Source organism: Leishmania mexicana, chromosome 27 (assembly GCF_000234665.1).
Source record: "Leishmania mexicana MHOM/GT/2001/U1103 complete genome, chromosome 27".
Taxonomy (NCBI): Eukaryota; Euglenozoa; class Kinetoplastea; order Trypanosomatida; family Trypanosomatidae; genus Leishmania; species Leishmania mexicana.
The window spans coordinates 211101-229629 of NC_018331.1; the positions used below are offsets into that span (position 1 = coordinate 211101).

The following is an 18529-nucleotide window of genomic DNA, read 5'->3' on the forward strand; positions in this document are numbered from 1 at the left end:
AGGCGATGCCTACCTGCTTGGGTCAGCTGTGGCGACTTGCCAGTGCCCTCCACATATCATTCTTGCTTACTCCAGAGTTTCGTCACACTGTTGCTTGTGCGGTTGAGTCCGATGACGATCGTCCAGCTCTTCTTCGTGTGTGTTTATTATTATTATTAGTTCTTGCTTCCTCTGCTCCTTCCGCGGATGGTCGCCTCTCTTCCCCTCACATGCCAGGTGTCCGACCAGAGGAGCTAACGCTATCCCTGCTTCGTTTTCCCTCTCCGCCGTGATGTGACAGCAGCTTAAGACTACGGCCGGATCTACAGCGACTGGTGTCTTCGTGCCGGTTCGGCTACTATGCGTATCTGTTCAAGTCCACGTACACGCATTGCGTGACGTATTTTTATTTTTTTTCTTGAAGTGTATGTGCATAAGTGTGCCTATGTGTATGTTGGAGTGTGTGTATGTGCGCGTGTGTGTGTGTGCGCGCGCTTCCCGCGGCGTTGGTTTGAACCCAGAATCCATGTTTCGAATAAATTATGGAACTGCCAGCTTCTCGCTCGTCTCTCTGTGCATCCTACACTGCACGCCGCTCATGCCTCCACTTCTCTTCTGTGGCTTGACAGGCCCGGGTGGTGGTGTCGTGAGCGTGGGTGGCAACTGGGCATGCGTGCTTGTGCGGGACGGGTTCTCTGTGCATCCCTCCTCTTTGCTCGCTTTCCTTCCTTCTGCGTTGGCTCTCCAGTTTTCCGTGGGGCTGTCATGCGCCCAACGCGCCCTCGCGCGCATGACGGCCAAGCAAAATGGCACCAGAGCACTGGCACCGCTTTTTATGTTGCGCTCGTGCGTCCCTGGCTGCTCATTTCTTCTCGCTCATCCTTGTCCTTCGGGCTGGTGCTTCCACCCTCTTCCTCGCTTCATCGGCGACCACCACTGCGCATCAGCGACCACGTAGGTCAAACATCCAGAGCCGAGAGAGCATTGCGTGCAACCCAGCGAAACAAAGAGGGGGAGGGCCTGTCGTTTTGTTGTCCAGACAGCGGACTGGCTCCCGCACATATTGACTGGTTTTGCTCGTACAGGCACGTCCACTCCTCCTCACAAGCACACACGCAGATACCGAGGCGCTACAATCTCTGCACGCCTTCGACTGTGCCGCCACTGCGCTGCGGCACTTGACACGCGGGAAGAGAACTTTAGAGATACGCTGGGGGTTGTCTGTGATCTCTGCCCTCCTGCATCGCTGCAATCCTCCTCCCCTTTCTCTCTCTGCCTATCTAAAGTGCTGCCGCGCCGCCATGTCCACCGTCAACACGCCGTGGGTGGAGAAGTACCGCCCGCAGACGGTGGCGGACATCGTCGGTAACACGGAAGCCATTTCGCGGTTGCAAGTGATCGCGAAGGAGGGCAACTTGCCCAACTTGCTTCTCTGTGGACCTCCTGGCACCGGTAAGACGACAAGTATGCTCTGCCTCGCGCGCGACCTGTTGCTTCAGAGCACCGACGCTGGAAGCGCAGGGGCGTCGCCGGGTGGAGCCACGAAGGATATCCTCAAGGACGCGGTACTCGAGTTGAACGCCAGCGACGATCGCGGATTGGACGTGGTACGTGAAAAGATCAAGCTCTTTGCCCAGACGAAGAAGACGCTGCCCAAGAAGTTCTTCTCTACAGGCGAAGGCGTCGCCAAGGATGACCACGTGGTGCACCTCCACAAGATTGTGCTGCTGGATGAGGCGGATAGTATGACCCCAGCTGCGCAGCAGGCGTTGCGTCGCACCATGGAGCTGCACAGCAGCACGACGCGGTTTGCCTTTGCGTGCAACAATAGCAGCAAGATCATTGAGCCCATCCAGTCCCGCTGCGCTGTCGTCCGATTCAAGAAGCTCAGTGATGCGGACATCTTGAAGCGGCTCGTGTACGTCATCCAGCAGGAGAACGTCTCCTACACAGATGACGGACTGGAAGCGCTACTGTACCTCGCCGAAGGCGACCTGCGGCAGGCACTGAATGCCCTCCAGGCCACACACACGGGCTACGGACTCGTGAATGCTGACAATGTCTTCAAGGTGTGCGATCAGCCGCATCCGCTGCTCGTGGAAAACGTCATCACGGCGTGCGTCATGAAGCGCAACATTGAGGAGGCGCACCGAGAGATGAATCGCCTGCTCAACCGCGGCTACGCCCCTGTCGACGTGATTGCGACCTTTTTCAAGGTCGTTCAGACAAACGCGCGCCTTTTTCGCAGTGAGCTGCAGCAGCTGGAAGTGCTGAAAATAGTGGGCGAAACGACGATGCGAATCGCGGAGGGTGTGGGCACTCCGCTGCAGCTGGCCGCGATGCTCGCACGCATGATTGCCGCCGTGGAGAACAACCCGTCATAGAAATTCCAAGTGAAGTAGCATAGACCGCCCGCGCGGGAAATGGAAGGAGAGAGGGCAAGACAACTCGCACAGACACTGTGCAACAGTTGTGGCGCGTTTTTTTTTTGGCGGAGGAGGGGGAGGGGGGAGGGGTTGCGCGGAGGGTGCGTGTTTTCAGCAGCTTGCAGGGAGTTGCCATGCTGCTGTTTTCTTTCGTTGCTTTCGCTCCATCTTGACGTATCCCCCCTCTCTTTCCCGACACCACGACCACCACCACCATCCGCTCCGCCCGGCACCGCCACCTCTTTTTCTTCTTTCTGGCCCCCGGAAATTCGTGTTTGCACTGCGCTGCTCGAGCGGAGCTGCGTGACGTTCACGCAGGCAACATGATCCTCTTCGCGCTGCCTGGGAATGGGACCTTAAAATAGCTTCGAGAAAGGGCGAGCGGCAATGAAAGAACAAAGCCAGAGTGCGGCACCATACAAGTCAGGTGTAGGATGGTGGAGGGACGCGGCTTATGCTTGCCTGCGTCGTGTGCGACCCACAGGACGGATCGCACCACCGGTCTTGAGGGTGCATTTTGAGGTGTTCGTGGCAATACAGCGACCGACAGACAGAGGTGGGTCTCCCATGCACTGATGTTTCTGTGTGTGCGTGTGTGTGGGCGTCGGTGATGAGAGGTCATCCGTGCCCGCCCAGCAGCGCGCTCCACGCCATTATTTCACTGGCCACCACTTCCTAACATACCTCCGGCCTCTCGCTGCTTTTTTTTTCCATCTCACGCTTTGCCTGCAACTGTGTGCAAGGATGTGCGCGAGAAGTGCTTGCATCCAAGCACGTGGTGTACAAGATCGAGAACGAAGAGTAACAGAAAGGTTTAGCTGAGCATATACGCGCCTCTGTATCTGTTCGCGTGTCCTCCTAGCGCTGTGTTCAGCACTTTCACTTTAGCATCCTTAGAAGGGTAACACGCGTTTGGTGTTTGGTGGTGTTGGGGAGGCTGTCGTTGTCGTTGTTTCTGTGTGTGTGTTTACCTTCGAAGGGCAACGTTGGTTTGCCGATATCACCGCACCCTGTAACCCACCACGGCCTGGCGCGCGTTTCCTTCGCTCCCAACGTTGCCGATAGCGTCTTGCCGCACACCGCCGGTTCAGCCACACACACACACACACACTATATATATATATATAGATATAAACTTTTTTTCCGCAATAATAAAATCAAACAAGCCATGTCCGTGTCGGTGAACAACTTGGATGGTAAGCTGGACGTGGTAGACATCACCGCGTTGAGTGCTGCGTATGAGCCGGAGGAGGTGCTCGGCGAGGGAACGTACGGCATCGTGTTCCGAGCCCGCAACAAAGCGACCGGAGCCAAGTACGCCATTAAAAAACTCCGACTAGACGGCTTCTCTGAAGGCGTGCCAGCGACCACTATCCGCGAGGCGACTCTCTTACACGATCTCAACGACAACCCAAATGTGGTGAAGCTTCTAGATGTCGTGTGCAGCGACCATCGCGTCTACCTCGTTTTCGAGCTGCTTGACGAAGACCTCCGCAGCTTTATCAAGCGGTACCGTCCCGTCAGCGGGCAGAAACCCACAAATGGGACAGCGGTGCCGCTTCACCTTGTGCGCGAGTTCACGCGCCAGATGCTCTACGCGTTGTGGACATGCCACAACAGCCGCATTTTACATCGAGACCTGAAGCCGGGCAACATCCTCGTGGCAAACTACCGCGACAGGAATGGGCAGACGAAGTTCTACGTGAAGCTGGCCGACTTTGGGCTAGCACGCATGTTCGAGATGTCAGTGCAGACATACACGCACGAGGTCATGACATTGTGGTATCGCTCCCCCGAGATTATTCTCGGCGATCGTCATTACACGCCGGCGGCAGATGTGTGGTCGGTGGGCTGCATCGTCGCAGAGATGATTCTCGGCTATTCCCTCTTTCGTGGCGAGAACTGGCGCGACCAGCTGGACAAGGTCTTCTACGTAGTGGGCACCCCGACGGAGCAGACGTGGCCGGGCGTCACGAAGCTGCCTGGCTACGACCGCAACTTCAAAGTGTACCACGTGGCACCCCTGCCGACGCGGCTGCGCGACTACGACGAGAAAGCGGTCGAGTTCATTGCCTACTTGCTTGTCACAAACCCAAAACTTCGGCCCACCATTCCGGATATCCTGGAACACCCCTTTATCAAGGATGCGTAGTGCATCTCCTTTGATTATTCATGCCTTGCCTATTGCGGCGCTGCCTTGGTGTTGTCCTGTTTTTGTCTGCCCCTTCTGGGACGCCTTTTCCCTTGTATCTGTTCCTGACCAGAGAGGCTAATGGGACGTCGTTGTGTCCTGTGCGTGCGCCTCACTTCTAGTTGACTGTTTCGATCCACTGACAGCTGTACCGGCAGGCCTGCAGGCCTGCTCTCGGGATGCGGTGAGGCAGACACACACACACACACACACACGCACGCACACTGGAACACGAGGTCTTGTTCTTCTTATGGGTTGCCTAACGCAAGCGCCTTGTTTCCTACTTGTAGTGCTAGGGTTGCTCGTGGTGTCGCGCGCCGCTTCCTGCGCTTGCATTCCGGCTGAGGTGAGATTCACTGGTGTGGCCTCCGATACTTTTTCTCGTTTCCTTTTTGTTGTCCGATTTTCTTGCGTCTGCCTTGCGGCCGCTCCCCTCCCCCCTCCTCTTCAACTCCGGCGGAACGCATGCTGTGTCGTCCTACTGCAACGGGACAGACAAACTCTCGCGTTGTGGAAGGGTAAAAGGCAAGATCACCCCCCCCACCAACCCCTTCCCTTGCCCCCGTCCGCTACTCGCTCGCATCGGACAAGAGGGAGGCAGGAGCACCCGCTTCCTTCTACATCTGGTGCATACGTTTGCTCTGACCCACAGGATGGGAGAGCTGGGCAAGAATCTCTTGGCTGCTGGGCCTCGCCCCGTACCCTGGATGTCTGCCTTGCCTGCTTTGTTGAGGGGTGCAGGATGGATGGAAGGGAGGGTGAGGCGGCGGTTATGGTGTATGCGCTTTTTGTACCATTAAACTGCACCACAGTCGATGTGAACGGATGAGGGCGTTCCTCGTGCCACTAGATCGGCTCCTTGCACATCACTCTGACCATGCCTCGGATGTGAAGGCGACCGCCTTTTTTCCCTTGCTCACACCTCTGCGTATTCCTTTTGCATTGATTCTCTGTATCGGTTCTCTGTATGTGTCCGTGCATCATCATGTGCATCCCCAACCTCTGCAGTGCTTTCCGCAAACACGCACACACTCCCCACCCCAACACACACAGACGCACACACAAAAAGCCGATACGCACGCGCGGTCCTGTTGCCGTGGCGTCGTCTCTCGTTGTGCGCTTCGCTGGTCTCCTCACCGCTGCGCCGGTGTCCAGACTGCGCACCGCCTCCGCTCGCCCTCTGGATAGGCTTGGACAAGACGCACCGTTGCAGAGAGGTTTGGCGCTCGCGCTTGTCGACCACAGACGCATGGCAGTACCCAGTACGTGCATGTATTCAATTTGCGGATGGTGGGAGAGGGGTAACCATTGACCCTGTCGCGGACTTGTTCCTTAACGAGACGGAGCAGCGCGAATGAGCTCATCATCAACGTCTAAGCCGCCTGCATCGAGTTTGGAGGTACCGGAGCGGCGTTGCGTGACTGCGAGCTCGGCCCCGGCGACGTCTCCAGCAACGCCAGTGGAGTCGGCGGAGAAGTATGAGAACATCTGCGGAATTTGCCTCACCGACATCCACCCCGTCGACAACCCGCGGGGCCGTCTCAACTCATGTGGTCATCTCTTCTGCTCGTATTGTATCAAAGAATGGGCCAAGAGCACGAATGTGTGCCCCAACTGCAAGGCGCGGTTCACGCGCATCTACACGTTTCACGCGGACTCTGGAAAGGATGAGGAGACGAAGGTGCGCAAGCGCAACTATGTTGCGTGGGAGACCTCCTACGACGACGACGAGGAGGACGATGCAAGCAACGAGGAGGCGCTGCTGGATAGCGTACTGTGTGATGTGTGCCAGAAGTCCCACAATGCGGCGCGTATGATTTTCTGCGACCGGCGCCAATGTGTCTACACCGCCCACCTTGACTGCCTCGCCTTGGCGGAACGGCCCATAACGTTTTTGTGCGCCACCTGCACGAAGTTGCGGGAGGAGGAAGGGGACGACAATGTACCGTTGGCACAAAGCTTCAGCGCGGCGTCGTTCGCTGCCGCTTCGGCGGAGCTACCCGTGCCACCGACGCCGGTGGCCGTGGAAGCGGCACCGACGCGATGTCGAGCGACAGCAAGCGCAGCTGCGACACCTGCCGTCGCTGCACAGACGCCTGCTACCGTTGCTGCAGTCAAAACGGGCGGTAGTAGCCAAAGTGCCGAGCTTCCCACGAGTGTGTCCTCTCGTCTGGAATCGAGTTCGACGGTGACGACTGCCTCTAGGAGTCGTGTGCCTCGAGTGACAAACTACTCGGCTATGGGACGCCCGAACTACACCCGAAGCTCCTCCTCAGCGTCGTCGTCGTCTATGCAGACGGAGTCCTCGACGGTGCCGCGTGCCCCCATCGACTTTTCGAAGCCGCATCTGCACCTCATGACCCCAGTCACGACGACGTCGCGGCGGAGTTCAAGACATACCCCTGCACCTCTGCACACGGGGGTTGCCAGCGCGGCGGACCAAGACTACTACTTCCTAGCCCCCACATCGCATGCTGTTGCAGCTACGATCGAGTTCAACCGGGTGAAGCAGGCTCGTGCGGCGGAGGCGCAGAGTCGACGTCAGCGGGAACATGCCAAGGCAGAGCGCCTGCAAGCGGCGTACGGTGGCCACCACAGTGATCTGCTCCTGAGTGGCACCCGGAAGCGAGCCCATCGCAGTGTGGCGGATGAGGTCATTGCAGAGCTGGAGTCGGCAGAGGAGGCGTTGCGTGATCCGCAGCAGAGGCGCCTGATGGAGGAGCGCATGGTGCGTAAGTGGGCCGCGGACGTGCTCCCCGTGCTACGACGCCGTCGCTACATCGAAGGCGACACCGCCACGACGGAGAGTGATTTGTGGGCACAGGCGACCTCGCAGGCTCGCACAATGGTCCGCCAGAAGCTAGAGGCGAAGAACGAATCGCTGCGGCGCCGACGTGAGCAACTGGTGCGTGCGCGGGCACAACGAGAGGCAGCGGCGTTAGCGAAGCTCGCCGGCATCATTGCACAGCACCGAGAACGCTCTCTGAGAGTGGACTAGTCCGCCCCACCTTGGGACGCCTTTGACCGCAGCTTGCGGCACTACTCGCAGCGCCGAAACAAAACGGCGCACCCAACCTGTGCTGGGCAGAGATGAGTGTGGGGTATTATGACGGCGTATATTCTGTCTTGGCTGTAACGGTGCGCACAATGCTCTCCTTTCCTGCGGCGTACTGCGCGCGGCACCCGTGTGAGGCCCCAAGCCGAAAGGCGAAAAGAAAAACGAACAGTGGACCGCCAGCGGTGCGGATAAGACCGCGTGGACGACCGCACCACCTTTGACCCGCCATCGACAATAACGCGCAGCACGAAGTCGCACGTCGCTGGGTATGTGCACTGCGGCGTTGTGTCTTGACGGCGCGCCTCGCGGGTGTTTTTATTTTTTTCTCCTTCTACTTCAGCTGGTGCTGCCGCACGCAGTACGTGGTGCATCCCGTGAGGGGCTGCCCATACCCCCCCCCTCCCCCAACACACACACACACACACAGGCGCGCGTCTGCGTGCTCCGATTGCCATCGGCACCGGTGCCCTACTCGCCTTCCTACCGCATCGCTCTTTTGTTCTGTTTTTCTCTACGTCGCGCCGGACATTCTGCACGCGTTGTGTTGCGCTCGCCGCCGCTCTCGCCTCACAGGAACGCGCGACGACGCCTTGCACGCTTGTGCACGGAGCCGCAGATACGACCACATCTTGGAATCCATAAATATATAGACAAGAGTTGGCGGTGCCCATGGCATCTCCTTCCTCTTCCTTGCCGTCCTCGTCTCGGGTCATTCCGCATGAGCGAGTGTTGCAGTGTGTGTACGAATTCCTGGACGAGAACGGCTACCAGCAAGCCCTGCGTGCTTTGCAAGCGGAGTCGAAGGTACCGTACAACGTCATTCACGTGAAGGCTGATGGCGCCGGCGGCGCAGGTGGTGCTGCCCAGGCATCTCTCTCGGGGAAGCGAGGTAGTGCCAAGGGGTTTGCAGCGGCATCTGAGCGCAACTTGGAAGAGGCAGTGATGGAGGGTAGCTGGGCGGAAGTGCTGCACGTGTACGTCGACGGGCTCCTGCTTCCGGAGGAGATCAAGGCAACGCTGTACGAGGTTATTCTCGAAGAGATGGTGGAACTTCACGGTCTCGCACCGGCAGCCCGTTCGCTGCTTCTGAACGCGCCGATCTTCCAGCTCATGAAGGTGGACACTCCTGCGCGCTACATCCGCCTCGAAAAGATGGTGGAGCACGGGCAGCGCACCATGAGCGAGGGCACCCTCAGCAACGCACCCACTCGCCATGTCACGCCGGAAATGCTTCACAGAAGAACGTCTCTGCTTCAGCAACTGAAGACGGCGATCCGCTTCACCTCGGAGGCCCCGCTCGGCCGTTTGGCGGCTGCCCTGGCCCGCGCTTCCGCTGCTGACTTGGGAGGGGTGGACGGCCGTGAACACAAGGCCCACTCCTCGTCTGTAGTGCCCCCTCCGAACGGCGGACCAAGGTCGTCTGCTGGGACCACGAGCGTGGCAGCGAGATCGCGCAAGCGCGATCGGGAGCCGGCGCTGCCCGGCGACGCTGTGTGGGCCGATACCTTTCTGCAGTACCCTCTTGCAGCGCCGAAGGCAATACGGCGGCGGCTGCTGTACGCAGGCGAGCGCGCCGCCTGCTGCTGTGCCCCACTGTTGAGTGCGAGCGAGGAGCTGCTCATTGTTGGCTGTGCCGACGGCGCAGTCGAGTTCGTTAACGTGAAGACAGGGGAGAGCATTGGTAACCCGCTGCGGCACTCGGATGGGGTGATGTGCATGACGCGAGACACCGCGGACAGGGCGGCGCCGGCGCCAGACTGGCTCGCCGTCGGCTATCGTGATGGGTGGGTGAAGGTGTACAACGTTGACAGTCGCAAACTGGTTCGCCGCTTCGAGAAGGCGCATACGATGGGCATCACGGCGGTCTTCTTTTCTGGCCCGCGAAACGCGGCATCCCTGTTCGGCCACCGTTCCTTCATTGTAACAGGCTCCTTCGACGGCAGCGTTAAGGTGCTTGACATCGCGGCCGGGACCGTGGTGCAGACGGTTGCTAACTGTCATGCCAGCGCGTTTGTGCATGCGTTGCTCCCACTGGAGAGCCGAGGCACTGTCGTCGACACGTTGCGGTACTGCTTTCTTAGCAGCGGCAATGACGGGACTGTGTCTGTATGGCGCCTGGAGGACAGGCGGGAGGAAGGGGTGGAAGTCGCCGGTAGGGTGGAGGTGCTGCGTGTGCAGGGGGCCGTTCCTCTTGGGCAGGTTCACCATGAACTGCGCGATGCCGTCCCTTCCCAGCTCTACGCACTCCCGCATGTCGAGGATGCGGCGCATGGCGCAACTGCAACGAGCGATGCCACTAGTGTCCCCGCAACGGCGACGCAAGACGCGCTTGTCCTCACTCGCGCCGGCAAGGCGTGTGTCGTCCGCGTCACCGTAACGGACGACGGCAACCGTTACTTCTGCGCCTCTCTCCAGGCACTGTGCATCATCGCGACTGCACAGCCGCTGCGCTCTGCGTTTCCGCACGTGCACACGGTCGTGTCCATGTCTGTCCCACTGCTCACCCTCTACGCAACCGACTGCGAAGGCACCGTCAGTCTTCACAACGTCGAGATGAAGTGGTACAACGAAGAGCAGTGGTCTGAGTTTGGCGGTTGCATGCGAGCAAGCAGCGCGGCTGACCAAAGTGCCCTGGTGATTGTGGAGGCGGGGAAGCCGTTAAAAGACCTGCAGCTGACGTGCATCTGGCCGCCAACGCAGCACCAGCCGTCGAGCGTGGTAGCCTACAGTGCGTCTCTGCCAGCCATCTACGACATGCACTAGTGAGCGAAAGTTGAGAAGGGGCTAAGATGATGATAGGGAGGTGGAGGCGGAAACCAGTGGGCCGCATCGCCGCACGAGAGACACCAGATGCGGTGGTCAGCTCCCTCCCCTCCCCCTCCAAAAAAGGGGGATGACCTGCGCTCCTGGTGATGCGCGACTGCAGAGAGAAGAGGGTGGATGAGAAATGCGTCTCCAGGGTGACCGCTGCGCAGCTGATGGTCGATCTTGTTTTTGGATCTCTATGGGACTGATACATTTCGCCACTGCACGGCCGTTGCTGTGTGGTGATGTTGTGGGATGGGTGGCTGCGACCGAGCTGCCGACTCGCGGATGGTGGCAACCGCACTCAGCAGGAGCAACATGAAAAGGAAAGCTGAGGCCCCATTCGCACACACATGCACGTGTGTAAGAGAGGGAACGAAAACGCGTCTCTGTGTGTGTGTAACGCGCCTGCTTCAGTGGTGTGCACAGTTGCTGCACCACTGTCTACGCTGTCTCCACTATCTTGCCTCTATGCACAAGCACACATTATGAGTGTGTGTGTGTGTGTGTTGATCTCTATCTGCCTTTGCCTCTCGCTCTGCGTGTGTCACTACCGTGCGGGATGGTCCCTTGCGGCGACCCTGCTTTTCTTCATGGCGGGGTAATGAGGACGGGGCGGCCGTTGTACGTGGTGGAGTTGCTGTGCTCTCTCTCTTACTGTTTCTTGACCGTATGCATTGATGATGGAGGTGCTTCACCGTTGCCTTTCCACCGCTTCCCCCCAAACCTCTTTTGCCCGGTTCTCGTGCGTTGAAGTTCTCTCCCTCTCTCGACACCAGGATAGTCACCACTCACCAGGTGTGCGCCTTCGTGTGCGTGTGCGCACAGTTTACGCCTGTCCGCGTGCAGAGCTCAGGCGCCCTGCCACCCGAGCACAGGTTCTCACTCTTTCTTGATTTTCATAGACAGCTCCTGTGCGTGTGCCTGCTCCCGTGCCGCAGTCGCTGAGATGAGCGACAAGTATCTTCGAAATGAGCAGCAGCATCTGCTGAACTCTATCGGCACGGAGGTGTGCTGGGGCTGGTCACCAGCCATTGATTTTGTGTCCCTGCTCGGCAAGCGACCGCGTCGTTCTGCGGAGCATGGCGCATCGCAGCACATCATTGGTCGAATCGTGGACCGGCGACATGAGGTGCCGCCATCGGCGTCGCCCGTCTCTGCCACTAAAACGACACCGTCGTCGAGGAGCAAAGATGAGGCTGAACTCGACGACCTAATTGCGCAGATCCAGAGCCGCAAGGCGACGAACACCAAGGCCGCGGAGGTCACCCCGGGAGAGTCATCAGAATCACAGCCTCACCGCAGTCCACCCTACTCTTCTTCCACAGTATCCCCTGCGCCCGCTGCGGTAGCGGACGACGAGGTGAACATCTTACTCGCCGGTGCGTCTGACATCCGCCACCTGCTTCGCACCTTGTCCTCCCTTCGTGCTGCCGAGTCTGCCGACGGCATGCAGAGGCCACAGCCGACGTACCACTTCTACGTCTATGAGCCAAACCTGCGGCTGCACTGTCGCCACCTCTTCTTTCTCCAGTGGTTGCTCGACAGCATGTTTGCGCTTGAGGAGCTGGAGGAGCGTGTTCTTATGTTTTTGGACGTCTATGGTAACGCGCTGATGCGTGACATAACCGCTGCGCAGGTGCGCAACGTGGTGCAGCGGCTGCGCAAGGCGCTCGAGACCGACTCTTCTTTGCTGCTGCGCATTGCCTCGTTTGAGGAGATGAAGAGCAAGGAGCGGGACTTCGTGGAGAGCCAACTGGCACACTGGACCCGCGACACCTCCGCGGCGGACATCAGGGAGCAGTGGACGCAGCGCGTCCGGCAGGAGATGGCGGAACGCTACGACAACCGCGACAACATCATCGACTGGGACTTTGTCTTTCACTTGACGGAGTACACGAACCTGCTCAAGTTCCCCGAGTACCGCACATGGCGCAACACCGGCGTCGCCTTCGACGTCAGTCACATCAACCCGCGACGAGGCTTCAGCTACGAGTACAAGGTCCCCAACAAGACCCTCTGCTTCTTCTCCAGCGCCGGCCGCGGCGTCTACGCAGGCGACATCAAGAATGGGCCATTTTTCTCGTTCGGTGCGCTCACGCAAAACGCGCACATTCGCCAACGCACGACGGATGGAACGTGTAGGCACGGGAACGGCGTCGTTTCCATGCACAACGTGCGCGCCTGGCTGTACACGCTCATGACCGGGTTGCCGTGGCCGTGGGCCGACCACGCCTTCGCCTGGGACGACGCCAAAAATTACAACTACCTTCCTCCTGGTACACCGAGCGGCGTCGCCTACACCGCCGCACTGCCAAAAGTGCGCGTGCATTTTGTGGGCTTGGAGTGGGACCGCTTTGTGCTGCACTGCAAGGAAGGCAAGGTGCCACGTATGGATGCAGCCTTCTTTGGAACCTCCTGCACTCAATGCATGACCCCCACCGTGCTCGGCGACGTGATGTCCGACGCGGCGCACGCGGTGGTGGTGGCGGAGACGGCGAAGTTCATCGTGGACGCCGAGGACGTGGCAAAGAAGGTCTACATCGCGAAACTGGACGACCTGGCGCATGCAGGCGGGTGGGCAAGGGAAGACGCGCTGACGAACGACCTCCACGACGGCAAACCTGATCCACTCCCCGTGAAGGGGACGATGACCGATGCACAGAAAGTCTCGCAGGAGCGGTACATACAGCCATCGCTGCTTGCGTACGTCGCGAAGGCTCCTGCGCAGCCCGTGCGCGAGTGAGGAAGGCGACGTGGACGTGAGGCGTCCTGCGATGGTGATGAGACGTAGGTGAAAGCAGAGTCGGTGCATCCTCTCCCCTCATTCTGCGTGTCGGCAGACACATAAGTTCATCCGCCCGGCGATGCAGAGCGCACATTCTTCTTTTACTCATCCAAAGATTTGTCTTTTGTCTTTTATTGCACGGTACCCCACTTCTCCATGTCGCCGTCGCATTACCGCACGGAATGCGCACGCTGGGTCGGCCTTCTGCTTGTGCGGGCGTCGCGGAGGAAAGAGCTGACTCTGCGGCGCCCCGTTCTCCATGATGGCCGTGATGGCGGAGAGGGAGGGGGCAACAGTCGGTGCGCACAAGAGAGGCCGACATATTGTTTTCTGTTGACTTGTTGGGTGAACAGTCCCTCTTCGCATAGATGAAGCCAAGACAATGCCGCACAACGCCTCAACTGCACCCACTCAACAGCGCACAAGCACCTTCAGCCGGAAGGGAAAAGAAAAACGCGTCGCTCTCCGTTACCCGTTCTACGCTGCTGCTCGCATACTTCGGAAGGATTCCGATGGAAACTCGATTCCCCCCACCCCTCCCCCAGCACCGCAAAGGGAACGAAAAAACAAAGGATGTGGTCATGATCGTCAGTGTAGGTGATGGAAAGAGCATCGGTCCGTCTGCGCAGAGAATGAACTTCGTACCGCTCTGCACAGAGTGGATATCTGTGTCACGTTGTTCTCAGCTCATCACCCGCTCTGGCAGAGCAATGGGGGGGAAGGGGTAGGAACAACGAACGAACTTCGTCGTCGTTTCTGAGGTGCGCACTGCGCTGTTCATTTTTCCCCTTCAGTATTCTCGCTTGCGTGCTGCCGTCTCTCTCTCGGCGCACCATTCCTCTACTGCCTTCGTCGTCCACGTGGTCTACTCGGCCTCTCGGCACACACGAACATGGGTCGCACATACCTCCGACAAGGGAAATGGGGGGAGGGGAAAGGGACGAACAGAAGAGACGTGCACGCTGCTGCCCGCCCCAACGTCCAGGCAAAGAGGAGTTTGTCGACACCGCGCATCGGACTTCGAGATCGGTGGCGATCTGGCCATCCTGGTGCTTGCCGTCGCTGCCGCCGTTTTTTCTTCGGTGTTGTTGTGGCACTCGCGTGTCAATCCCATTACTTCTTCCCTTTGCCGTTGCTGCTCTACTTCAGTGCCTCCTCTGCTGGACTCGCTGAAACGGAGCAAACGCTCTTCCACCCCTCTCTCGCCCTCTGGCTGTTCACTGGGACTGTGCCTATCCATTTGCGTGACCGTGTTGGAGGCAAGCGGTGCTGTGAAGCGCAGCGGAGTTCTGTGTCCCTCGCGCTGCCGCCTCTGTTGGTGCTACTGTTGCATTTTGTTTGGTGTGTGTGTGGGGCGGCTTCTGATATTTCATGCGAGCTCTTTACAGCTGTCTCTGTTTCTCTCGCGCGCTTGTGGACCGACACAAATTTCTTTTTATCTGTCGCTTCGCCTTCTCGGGGACGGCGCACAGCCGTTGCGCTTTTCAGGAACGCCTTTTTGGTGTACTCCCGCGTCGCCGCACACGACGGCATCGACTCCGCTCTCCCTTCTGCGCGCGTGCACACACACACATATATATACATAAACACAGGCACGGCTGCAACGCAGTGACACAGCTCATCCACGCACTTCCTGAAGCTCCCCTCCGCACATTGCACATTACACATACACATATACATGCACATACACACGATCACGCAGCCGACTAGCTGAAGGACACAATAGACGCATGTGTGGGAGCTTTTCCTTGTCAAGGCAGGGCACCGTTTGACTTCCCTTCGCTCGTTGTACTCCGCTGCCGCGCTCCAAAACGCTCTTCTTGGCATTGCGGATCCTTGGTAGCGTCATCGGGTGCACGCTCGCCCACACACACACACTCACATACATACATTTATCCATACACGTGTTCATAGAAGTCATCATGCCGTTGGAGGACAACGATTCTCCGAAGCCCTTGACGTCGCCGTTGAGCGACTCGGTGGAACTTGGTAGCTTTCCCATGCCCACGCAGCTCTGCACCACAGGGTGGCTGGATGCTGTTCATGGCACGCGGCCACCCGCGTCACCATCGCCACCAGCCGCGTCCGTCGCCAACAACGCCTGCGCGGCAGCGCCGCAACACCTGAGGAGCGCCGCTGGAAAGAAGCACGCGCAGAGCAGCACTCACAACGAGCAAACGCCTACGGAAATTCGCCATCCAACAGAGGCAACGGCGATGGGGAGCCCCATCCCACTCGACTCCGACTACTCAGACGCGCCTATAGGGCAACTCATCTCGCGCGTAAGGGAAAAGGCAAGGCCAGATCACTACGACTCCTATCCAGGCTCGGTGCACGGCCCTGCGACAACGCAGGTGATGTCCGCGCGGTCGACCGCGACTGTGCCACTGCCAACTCCGGCGGCGTTTCAACACTCCCCGTTTGAAGACAGTCGTGGGGCAGAAACGGACTCGCAGAAAACGAGAACGCAGTGGTACAGCGATGATGACACTACCGCCTTCGCCGGCGACTCGCTGCAACTACAGGGGTCGCAGTCACCGACGGCGTACTCTTCTGCGTTAATGCAAGCGCTGTCGCGCACAGAGGGTGCTGCGGCGCTGAGGAGCCCGTGGACCCTGGCGACGCAGCGCGGGGGCTCCTCCGCGTACTACTCGGAAAGTGACATGGCCAAGGGCAGCTCTAGCGACCTCCCTCCCGACATGTACGTGGAGGGGATGAAAGCGAAAGTAGCGAAGCAACAGTGGGTGGCGCTGGAGAAGGCGCGGCAGGAGGTGCTGGAGGAGGCGCGCCGGCGACGTGACTGCCCATTCGCCCCTCAAGTCTCCCCTTACGCCGCACGCATACGTAGACCAGCCTCTCTCCGCCCAGAGAACCGTTATACCGCGGAGGTTATCCGCCGCAAGCAATGGGTGGCCAAGAAGCAGAGCGAGGAGGTGGAGCGCGAGCTGCAGCCGTGCACTTTCCGCCCCCTGACTCTGCGGACTGCTCAGCTAGACCCCGCCGTCATCGATCCGCCGCGGACAGTGACTACCGTGTTCCACGATCTGTACGCAGAGGCCGAGAGCCGTCGCGCCTTCGAGCGCGACGTCAAACCGCAGCTTGTCCATCAGATAGAGGAGCGCCGCCGCCCCTCTCCGGCACGGATGGGACCGGGGCAGCTGGCAGAGGTAGTGGAGCGTTTGTGTGCCCGCGGCGTCGTGCGTAGCGGAGTCCGTGCGGGGCCGCAGAAGGACAACGCGGACGTTCTCCCATATGAAAACGACGCCGGATCGGTGGAGTGTGCTGGCGCGCATGTAGATGAGCATCACCCAACCTTGTCGCTGGAGACGCAGCGCATTGTGGCCGCCAAGGTCACATCGGGCGAGCGCGATGGCAACATCATCAAGCAACTATACCGCCATGCTGAGCAAGACGTCGTGCGTGGTCAACTGAAGCGCGAACTGGACAAGGAACAGGCGCGACTGGCGCGTGTGGAGCAGGCCATGGAGCTTGCCTATGAGCGCAAGCGGCTTCAGCAAGAGTACTACCGCGCTGTGCTAGTCGCCAAGTTCCGCGCGCTTGGCCATCACGTGGCGCGCGAACAGCGCTGCGCATACCGCGCCAGCGCACCGCAGCCTGTCGTGCAGCTGGCTCGCGCTGCCCTGGACGTCCTGAACACCGACGAAGCTGAGGAGCTGCTTGGAGCCGTGGAGCACTGCGGGCAACACAAGCTGACTGAAGGTGAGTTTGTGGTAGTGGTGCTGCAATACTTGGCGGTGCAGCAGGTTTCCCCTGCGCAAAGCGCTCTCCTCCGCAACGCCCCTCCTCCGCCACCTTCGACGCGCGCGGCTTCGAGCGCCGCCACACTGAAACGGGCAGACAGTGCTCCAGGTATTGCAGGCAGCGCGGAGAGCTCCCCCGCGGTGTTGCCACGCGTGAAGCGAGAGAAACCGGACCCGGAGGTGATCGAGCAGGTTCGCGCTCGACGGGCGCAGGAGTTGGTGGAGTGGAGGAAGGAGAGCCAGCGTCAACGCGCCATCTGCGATGGGGTGCTCGTTGAGGGGGCTGAGTACACCTTCCAGCCGGCGCCGCGCCGCTTGATCCCGTACGCATGCAGGCCCGACGTGACAGTGCCGGTAAGGTCAACGAAGAGTGAGGAGCTGCGGCGCGCCTTCCTAAGTGCGCGCATGCAGGGCATCGCGCCAGCACTCGCGGTCGACTCCGTGGTACCCTCTGTCTCTGCCCAGATACTGAATGCGTCCCGTACGATTGCCCGAGAGCTGTTCGCGCGTGGCACTTCGGATCTGGCTCCATCGTCGACGCGCGAGCGTTCACGGAGCGCCGCCGCACGTGTTGAGACACCAGCGCAGCGGGAGGGAGGCGCTGCAGTGCTCACACCCACTGCAAGGGGGCCGGCGGCAACCCCGCCTGCATTTCTGCAGTCTCCATCTGCAGAAACTGCACGGGCGCTCCCCGCCGCCCTTGCCGGTAGAAAGAACCCGGGAGCACCGGAACGACAACGCGACCTGCACGCTGCGGCACCTGCGGGACTATCAGCGGTAGCAGCTCTTCAGCCGGCATCGGCACCCGCCGCCCCTGCAGCCACCAGCAAAGGTCATCCAAGGCGCGTGACAGCGCGCCCCTACAGCGGGAGCTCCCGTCAGGGTCGTTGCAACCTGTTGGCGGAATCACCGTCCTTGGTAGAGCAAATCATGCATAGCACACCAGAAGACCGAGCGCGTCTTGGGCGTGAGCTGCTGCTGCGACAGGTACGAGAGCATCAGCGCCGCTCCGGTGCCTTAGACTAAAGCGGCGAATGATGTGGGCTCGCACCGGAGCCGGAGAGCGCGAGCGGGTCAATGGAAGTCCGAAGAGAATTGCCTTTGCAGCGCGTTCGCCAGAAGGCGAAGAAAAGAAAATGGAAACGTGCTTGTGACGCCTGTCTCCGCCCGCGGGTCGCGAGTTGGCATGCGGTGTGTCTTTGTTCTAATGAAAAGATGGATCGGTGGTAGGGATGAGCGCGCGCGAGAGAGAGCCGCGTTCGATCGAGTATGCGTACGTGCTTATGTGTGTGTGTGTGTCGTCCCCTCTGTCGCGACGTGAACCGCCAGCCCGTCTATTGGGGCACTGCGGAAGTGCGAGATGCGAGCGTTTCACGACGCTGCAAAGAAGAATAGAAAGAAGCAGCTGCGTTATGCACCAGGGTGCGCCGACTCAGCTCACGGAAAGCGCTGGCGTCAAGGTACTCGTGAATGGGTCGGGGATGCCCACAACGCTGGCCCACGCCAGCGAGGTGCTTCCTG

General features: G+C 59.6%; 6 protein-coding genes across 6 annotated transcripts; all 6 read left to right on the top strand.

Moving 5' to 3' along the window:
* Window positions 1-1280: 1280 nt before the first annotated feature.
* On the top strand, window positions 1281-2363 carry LMXM_27_0550 (putative replication factor C, subunit 4; the record flags this gene model as incomplete). Its single annotated transcript, XM_003876579.1, has 1 exon — window positions 1281-2363. One exon carries the CDS (start codon window positions 1281-1283, stop codon window positions 2361-2363), a length of 1083 nt encoding a protein of 360 aa, XP_003876628.1.
* A 1210-nt stretch (window positions 2364-3573) lies between these two features.
* LMXM_27_0560 (putative cdc2-related kinase) lies at window positions 3574-4557 on the top strand (the record flags this gene model as incomplete). Its single annotated transcript, XM_003876580.1, has 1 exon — window positions 3574-4557. One exon carries the CDS (start codon window positions 3574-3576, stop codon window positions 4555-4557), a length of 984 nt encoding a protein of 327 aa, XP_003876629.1.
* A 1393-nt stretch (window positions 4558-5950) lies between these two features.
* Window positions 5951-7594, top strand: LMXM_27_0570 (conserved hypothetical protein; the record flags this gene model as incomplete). The annotated part of the gene is made up of 1 exon (XM_003876581.1): window positions 5951-7594. The coding sequence occupies one exon, from the start codon at window positions 5951-5953 to the stop codon at window positions 7592-7594; it is 1644 nt and encodes a 547-aa protein (XP_003876630.1).
* Window positions 7595-8323: 729 nt separating this feature from the next.
* On the top strand, window positions 8324-10417 carry LMXM_27_0580 (conserved hypothetical protein; the record flags this gene model as incomplete). The annotated part of the gene is made up of 1 exon (XM_003876582.1): window positions 8324-10417. One exon carries the CDS (start codon window positions 8324-8326, stop codon window positions 10415-10417), a length of 2094 nt encoding a protein of 697 aa, XP_003876631.1.
* A 991-nt stretch (window positions 10418-11408) lies between these two features.
* On the top strand, window positions 11409-13205 carry LMXM_27_0590 (conserved hypothetical protein; the record flags this gene model as incomplete). Its single annotated transcript, XM_003876583.1, has 1 exon — window positions 11409-13205. One exon carries the CDS (start codon window positions 11409-11411, stop codon window positions 13203-13205), a length of 1797 nt encoding a protein of 598 aa, XP_003876632.1.
* A 1964-nt stretch (window positions 13206-15169) lies between these two features.
* On the top strand, window positions 15170-18034 carry LMXM_27_0600 (conserved hypothetical protein; the record flags this gene model as incomplete). Its single annotated transcript, XM_003876584.1, has 1 exon — window positions 15170-18034. One exon carries the CDS (start codon window positions 15170-15172, stop codon window positions 18032-18034), a length of 2865 nt encoding a protein of 954 aa, XP_003876633.1.
* Window positions 18035-18529: the final 495 nt, after the last annotated feature.